Source organism: Gymnodraco acuticeps, unplaced genomic scaffold (assembly GCF_902827175.1).
Source record: "Gymnodraco acuticeps unplaced genomic scaffold, fGymAcu1.1, whole genome shotgun sequence".
Lineage (NCBI taxonomy): Eukaryota > Metazoa > Chordata > Actinopteri > Perciformes > Bathydraconidae > Gymnodraco > Gymnodraco acuticeps.
In genome coordinates, this window is record NW_022990865.1 from 474,340 (window position 1) to 482,765 (window position 8,426).

At 41.5% G+C, this 8,426-nt stretch overlaps 1 protein-coding gene across 2 annotated transcripts in view; it reads right to left on the reverse strand.

The window, feature by feature from the left end:
- The window catches only part of ccdc82 (coiled-coil domain containing 82), a 31,650-nt gene extending 25,685 nt beyond the window's left edge, over positions 1–5,965 (reverse strand). Inside the window, exon 1 of one of the 2 annotated variants that reach the window (XM_034233277.1) lies at positions 4,912–5,965. In XM_034233277.1, the coding sequence (XP_034089168.1) occupies positions 4,912–5,519 (608 nt within the window). In that variant the 5' untranslated portion in view covers positions 5,520–5,965. The remainder of the gene's footprint in view (positions 1–4,911) is intronic. The other variant, XM_034233278.1, reaches the window with a different exon arrangement.
- Between the last annotated feature and the right edge of the window lie 2,461 nt (positions 5,966–8,426).

Genomic DNA, 8,426 nt, shown 5'->3' on the forward strand with positions numbered 1-8,426 from the left:
TTATTTTATGAATAAGGTATTTATATTGTGTTTCCCTTTTAAAACAGATGTTCAGTTATGTTAAAGTCTTTGATTGCACTTCAAGTCTAAAGTTTACATTTTAATTGTTTGGCACTGACTTTTCCTCATTGATGTTTTATGTTTTACTTAGTTATGTTTTACTCTCCTTTTCATGTTTATTGATGTTACATCACTGCTAGTGCTACCTAAAACAGAAAGTGCATTTTTATACTGAGAAACTGTGCCTTGAATATTTTTATTTTATTTAGCAAGAGAGTGCACTTTACTTGGTGAAGAAACCAGTGTTAACGTTTGTTGTGTAGGGTGTAGGCCTACCTACTTGCAGTGGCGTTTTCTCCCGGAGGCCAAGGGAAGCCAGGCTTTGCCTGTTTTTTTGGATTGTAGTTATAATTTAAATAAATAAATAAAAACACTGTTTTGTTTCGATAATTCTCCTTTGCTGTGTGTTGCTGCCGGCCCGTCTCTCCCCCATTCTCATTGAGTATTTTACAAAGAGTGAAACGAACAGCGCCCCTCTAGATGTTATGGTGAAACAGTAGATTGCACTCTCTGTTGCGAGAGGAGGCCAGCCGAATCTGGCTTCCCTTGGTGAAAAAAATGGAGGGATTGACCAATCAGATGAGGCTCACATGATGCCCCTGCCAACCTGTGATTGGTCAGGGCCATGCCAAGGGAAGCCAGAGGCGGCTGGCTTCCCTTGCCTCACAATCCAATCAAATCGCATCAACTTAGTGTTGCAGTGACGCGTCCTAAAATCCGGAAGTAAGCTGCTCTCGGTTTCCCTCGACAAAAAAGCAATGTGATTTCTCCATAGGATTTTGGAAAATAGCTCGAAATAAGGTCAGTGGAAAACTAACCTGTTAGATAAATGCACGTTGTGTTCAGTCGGATATTATCCACATGTCTACCCTACTTTTATAATTTTCGAATCATAAATCTAATCGATAGAAGATAGATAGCGTCACTGCATCACTCTCACCGCCGTTAGAAAGTAGCAAGCAACTGAAGCAAGTGCAATTATGGAGGGTGGAGATTTAGAATATTTCATCAAAAATAAATTGTACTAAACTTCCGCTTCAGCAGCAACAACAAATACAATCTGATGACAGGCCGATGCCCAAACTAGAGCTGTGTACAGCGAGGAAAAAAGGAGCGAATCGGACGTAAAACGTTAAAGGTCTCCTGATTTAGTTTGTGAATGAATGCTTATTAGAGTTTGGGCTGGAGAGTGCGTGCGGACCTGTCGGTTAGATAACAGGCGTGTGTAAGTCCTGCATCTGATACAAATGTGTGTAAAATGATACCGGGTGCTCTAATCACTCATCTGGTTACGTTATTACATTGACCACCACACCCCCGACCCAAAAGAAAGGACGTATTATTGGCTTCCCCTACTTTTTTTCCCACGCTACTGCCTACTTGAACACTGAGGAAGCCATATCAAAATTCCTGTTGAATTGTTCATTCAGGGATTCATTGCAGAATTAAAACCAGCTTGAAATGGTATTTTGTTACTCCTTTTTATTTGAGTTGTTGTTACCTTGTAGGTGGTTGTACTGTTAAGTAACTTGAAAAATAACCATAATAACCGACACGAAAAAATATCGTGATAAATATCGTCTATCGTGATACTGCTTGAAAAATATTGTGATATTATCTTTTTTCCACCCCTAGCTGGACAGACAGATAACACCACCCATCCTCTCCACCTGCAGCTGGACAGACAGGAGCCCCTTCTCTACAGACTGCTGCAGCTCCGCTGTCACAGACAGGTACAGGAAAACATTATACGATAACTCACCTCTGGCTGGCAGAGAACTCTCTGCTCCATAGATTCTCTTGGACAACTGGACTTAAAATCACACTGTACATTTATATTCAATCTAATATTTAATACCTATGTATATGTAATATCCTGCTTTATATTTTGTTACTGTACATTTGTAATTCAACATGTATATTTCCTTTTTTTAAATGCTATTTTATTTCTAGTGAGATGTTTACATGTTGGAATGTTTATTTCTTTCAATTTGTAATGTACAATGCCATGTCTTTTTATGCTACTGCAACGCAAACATTTCTCAAACTGGGATCAATAAAGCACTTCTTCTTATCTTATCCTCACCTGACCTAAACCTAATTGAGAACATGTGGGCCCTTCTAAAAATGGGAGATTTACGGTGAAGGAAACTCCTCTCTGAACAGAGTCTGGGAGGCTGTGGTTAATCGTCAACAGATCCAGAAACTGACTCCATCAATGGAAGGCTCGTGACTGAAGAGAAGGGTGGCTATATTGATATCTGGTCTTTTTTGTTTAATGTTAGAAATGTTTATTTCTACATTTTGAGTTGTTTGTTTATTATTCTCCCTTTAACAGGTGAGATGGGAACATTTTCGTTTTTCTTTTAGTTGCATAATAATTGTGCACACTAATAGTTGCCCAATAATTGTGCACACACAAATGTTCTCCTAAGAAAGAAAAAACTTCTCTATGGACATTTCACTTTCCCCCACCCACTTCCCCCAACACTTCTAAATAAAAACGGTATCTTGACAGGTGCCTCAGCAAAAAGCTTGTTAGAAACATAAAGAAAAAAAATAGAAACCCTAGAAAGTACCTATATCCTTAAAGTAGGCTCAGGATGACACTATTATGTTTTCAAAGTAAAAGCAACTACTCTCATTGTAGTCAAAAGCACTACTTTTAACAAAATGCATTTCTAAAAATGTTACTAGAAAATGATAATAATTTAAATATCTTACAAAAAGTCAATAAAATGCTTCACATATAAGGCAATTTTTTTCTGCCCAATGATGACTTTTACTTTCTATACTTTGAAGCTCACCTATTATGCTATATTTGAGCAATATATTATAGGGCCACATCTATACAAAACATGTCTCTGAAGTGTTTTGCTCAAAATACCAAACAGATCACCCATTGTAGCATGCCTCATATTACTTCCAAAACACGTCGCTCATTGTTTCTGATAGTCCCGTGGGTCTAAAGCAGAGGTGCCCAGTACGTCGACCGCGGGGGCAATGCTGGTAGATCGCGAGTCATTCATAAAAAAAAATCCGGCTCCGTTAAAATAGACAAAACAGGTTTTGATCCCTCCTCCCTTGGCCTCCCTGCCACTTAATTCAGGAGTTTACTTGATTGACAGAAAAAGCGACCTATCGCTTTCCAGTCTGTTAACCCAGAATGCAAAGCGATACAAAATCAGTCAAGTGCCGGGAAAACTCAAATTAAGTTAAAGAGACAAACAAGAGACAAACAACAAAATGAGTGCGGGACCGAGCAAGAAGCTAAACATACCACTTCCACCCAGAATGGGAGGAAGAATATTTGTTTGTGATGTCACATTCAAAGGTTATTTGCCTTATTTGTAAAGCAAGCGTCGCTCTACCAAAGAAAGGTAACGTGGAGAGGCATTATCGGAGTGTTCACAAGGCATATGACAGCGACTTCCCTCCGAGTAGCGAGTTGAGAAAGAGAAAGGTCATGTATTATTGCTACACAAACATTATCTCGCAGTCTTAATGTCGCCAACTCGTTTCTAACATGCAAAAAGACAAACAAATGCGTCTATGGTCGGTGTATTTTCTACCTTTCCAATCCAGACGAGATCTCTCCCCCGTCTGTGTGCGAGGGGGCGGGGCAGTTTACACACAGCAGCTGCTACATGCAGCAACACACGGCTGGGATGGCGGAGAGAAGCGCTCCAAGGTGTGGTTAAATGGTACCCGTCTCGATGTAGACAATGCTCCTTGCCAAGAGAGTTTAGCATGTATGGGTGGTAACACGAGCTCCATCCACGAGTAACGTTTCCACGTCAGGTGTTATGCTAGCAGCACCACACTAACTACATTATACAAACATGGATTAATGATTAGAGGTAACTGAGGTATTTATTTTGTTAAAGTTTCAGCTATTCTGTTTACAATTCTGTCATCAGATTATTTAATACGATTTGTTAAAACATTGTTGTTTCTTTTGTTGTGAAATATTATTTATTTAATTTAAATAAAAAGCAATGTTAGTTTTGTTCACAATTTGTTAAGTTAATTTAATAATATATGTATTTTTGAATCAAGTATTCATCTTTATTGTCTTCATTGTTAGTTTCCACATGCCTAAAACAACCTCAAGCTAAATCTAAAAGTTGATGGCTAAATAGGAGAGTTTGAGAAATTGTGCAAGGCATACAGTAATAGTCCGAATAGTCAATTAATCGTTTCATTAATCGATAGATTAATCGATTATCAAATGAGTCGTTTGTTGCAGCCCTATTGTAGTTATCCCATGTATAAATAAAACGTGTTATTCAGCAACCCTTGCAATTTGGTATTTTATTTTTGGTTGGTAGACCTCGGTGAGCTGGTCATTTCAAAAGTAGCTCACCAGCCAAAAAAGTGTGGGCACCCCTGCTCTACAGCCAGCCCACATTTTTAGTAATGTCGTCATGACCGCAGCAAATCTGGATCAGCTCCGTTGTACCCCCATTTTTTTAGATTTGGGTAAGGGGGAAAAGAGAGAGGGTTGTATTTCCTGACACTTTGTGAGTCTCCTGACACACCGGGGACACATTTATGTATAAAAGACATAAACAAGTGCATTTTGCATGATAGGTGACCTTTAAGTACATTTTGCTGATAATACTTTTGTACTTAAACTTCAGTAACACTTTGAATGAAGGACTATTAGTTGTAAATAAGTATGAAAAAAATGAAATGTAATTTCGACAGTAATGTATCTATAGTTTTACTCCAGTAAAGCATGGTCTGAATACTTCTTCCTAGTTAACCTGTGATAGCTGTATCAAGTCCCACTCACTGCACGTTAAAACTGACCCAGGATAGACAAGCATTATTATGCGCACATTTTACCTGAACCGAGTTTTACTCAGAACTGCAGTCAGACCCTGGGTGTGAAGGAGGTCCAGGAGGTAGCCTACCTGCGAGAGACGGATCCTCCTCCGGCTCGGGACCCGGGCCTTCATCCTCCGGGACAGCGCCAGCAGCTTGTTGTGTCTCTGCCTCCTCTTCAGCTTCTCCGCCTCCTCTCTCTGCTTCTCCTCCACACAGTCCGAGTCGGACTCTTCCTGTCGCTTCAGCCGGATCCGCTTCCTGGGCTGCGACATCCTCTTCGGCTGGCTCGTGTCCCCCTCTTCATCATTAGTTGTGTCCTCCTCTCCGGGGCTGGAAGAAGAGGAGCTGTTGTCCCCTCCCAGAAAGGAGCGCTTTCTGCGGGTCACGGAGCGGCTGTCATCGCTGGAAGTCGCCCCGGAGCCGCTTCGGCCCCGGTCCTCCTGCTCGCTATCCTCCTCCGGGGAGCTCAGGAAGTCGGACTGGGATCCGGAGGAGGAGGATGTGAAGGAGCCTTCGTCACTGTCGTCCAGGATCGAAGCAGGCAGGCCGATCTGCTTTTTCTTCGATGCGTCCACTTTGGTTTTCCGCATGGAAGCGAACATTTTGCGCTTGTACAAACTCTCCATGTCTGCGCGTTGGCAGGGAGCAGTGACATTAAACAGAAACACAAAGCGGGAAGTGAGCAGCTAGCGGGACAGCTAGGTATCGCGTCACAACCACGAAGGCATGCTATTGCTGTGAAGAACACAACATGGCGCGGAGCTCACCTCCATGAAGAGTTATGTTTACAACACTCACGGACACCTTCTGCTTATATGTGTTCTAATGTGAATTTTGAGCTAAATACGGGGTATTTCGTAGTTGTTTTTCCGAGAGCAGCTAGTTATGTGTTATTGTTTTTGCTCATGCGTCTTCTTCGCTGTGAGGAATTACAGCACAGACGGTTAGCCCGCCCCCTGCAGCCAAGCCCCTAAGAAGTGCGCCGAACTCTGAGGAAAATATTCCTTGTGGCTGTCACTGGCCCTTTCTCACTTCTCTTATTTTTCATTTCCTCGCTCCTCGGTCTCGGTCTCACCGGAAGTTGATTTGTCTGCGCCATCTTGAGTAGCGTCCCAATGGCCTTATTTTTGCCGGAGGAGCGAGGAGCGATAATCGAGGAACCACCAGACCATCCTTCGATGAAATCCTCAGACACTCGCCCCGCCCCCTTACTGTGTATCGCTCACTGATTGGACGATGCAGTGCATGCACTGATCTGATGCTTCTTGACATGAGAGCCGTTTCCCAGCGGAGTGAAGAAAACACATGAACCTCACGGGAGTCACTCCTCAGTTTATACCGTGTTTTGTTTCAATTCATGTTTCATTTAGTTACAAATATGTGATATATCTGAACAACAAAGTGGTCACAAATCATTTTATTCATTTTTTGAAACATTTTCATGATTGCTTTTTTCGTTTTACATTTTCATTTATTGTCATTTCCATTCAGTCAGTCATTAAGTGCTATTAAAATGTTAATGTGCTACATATCCACACAAACAAACAAAGTGTGCAATCCAATGAATGTTAATCTAACTGGGTTTTGATAGATAACATATCTCTTTTTCTTCTCTCAATTATTTTATTTCTATTGTGCACTCTAATCAATATTAATCCAACTAATGTTCGTTTATACATTTTAAGAATGGCATTTATCTTGATGATACAAATGTTTGTGTCAATAAATGTGTACTAACAGAGGCGGGGGTGTGTGTGGAAATAACGGGAACAGAGCTGCTGTCAGACGATCAGCTGTGCAGCGTCATCACAAACGGACGTCGCTTCACGTGATGCTCCGGAGGAAAGGACGTCCCATTGCTCTTAAAACTAATTTCCCTGCTTCTCGTGGTTTCCTTGCGTCTCTCCATGCTTCCCTGGGGTCCTTCTCACTTCGGTTAAATGGATTCCTTGCGTCCCTCACTTGCGTCGTTTCCCTGCGACTAGTCCCTCACACCAGGGAAGCATGGGTAGCACTTAATGACTGACTGAATGGAAATGACAATAAATGAAAATGTAAAACGAAAAAAGCAATCATGAAAATGTTTCCAAAAAATGAATAAAATGATTTGTGACCACTTTGTTGTTCAGATATATCACATATTTGTAACTAAATGATACATGAATTGAAACAAAACACGGTATAAACTGAGGAGTGACTCCCGTGCGGTTCATGTATTTTCTTCACTCTGCTCTCATGTCAAGAAGCATCAGATCAGTGCATGCGCTGCATCGTCCAATCAGTGAGCGATACTATAGGGGGCTAGGCGAGTGTATTGCACTTGCAATATACCATTAAAGGAGTTGAACATTGCTGTTTGCTATTACTATAATACCACGCAGGGATAAGCCAGAGTTTACAACCTTTGCATGTGGCACAACACGTTTTGACCCAGATTAATTAGCTATACCATATGATATCGCCCGAGGAAGTCGTCACACTTATACATATAGAAATAAAGATATATGTGTCAAAGCTCTAATCAAATTAACAGTTGTATTAATTATACTTGTGTATATATATATATATATATATAGCCTGTGTTGTATAATTATACACACAAATGAACAACCTTGTGTGTGTCAAATAACAAGTTGTATTGTGTTAGTGTATTCTAGAACCCCGAAGGCAGGAGAGACTGAAAAGAGTCAAGGGAAGCTTATAAAAGTTAACAGCATTTAATTACACAAAAGATGCGGTGGTGTACAGTACAAAATGAAATGTGCGAGTGGAGGCGCTCTCCTCATCCGCCCGGTCAGTCCAGGGCTGCTTCTCAGGTCGACTATTTTCATTTCCTCGCTCCTCGGTCCTCGGTCTCACCGGAAGTTGATTTGCCTGCGCCATCTTGAGTACCGTCCCATGGCTCTTATTTCTGCCGGAGGACCGAGGATCGAGGAGTGAGGAGCGATCATGGAGGAGCGATAACCGAGGAACCACCAGACCATCCTCCGATGAAATCCTCAGATACTCACCCCGCCCCCTTACTGTGTATCGCTCACTGATTGGACGAGGCAGTGCATGCACTGATCTGATGCTTCTTGACATGAGAGCAATACCCCAGCGGAGTGAAGAAAATACATGAACCTCACGGGACTCACTCCTCAGTTTATACTGTGTTTTGTTTCAATTCATGTATCATTTAGTTACAAATATGTGATATATCTAAACAACAAAGTGGTCAAACATTTTTGTATTCATTTATTGGAAACATTTTCATGATCGCTTTTTTCGTTTATACATTTTAAGAATGGCGTTTATCTTTTTTGAGAATGACTTCTTATTTTATTTCATGTATTTGGATCTACAACAGATGATACTAATGTTTATGTCAGTAAATGTGTACTAACAGAGGCGGGGGTGTTTGTGGAAATAACGGGTACAGAGCTGGCTGCTGCCAGACGAACAGCTGTGCAGCGTCATCACAAACGGACGTCGCTTCACGTGACGCTCCGGAGGAAAGGACGTCCCATTGCTCTTAAAACTCATTTCCCTGC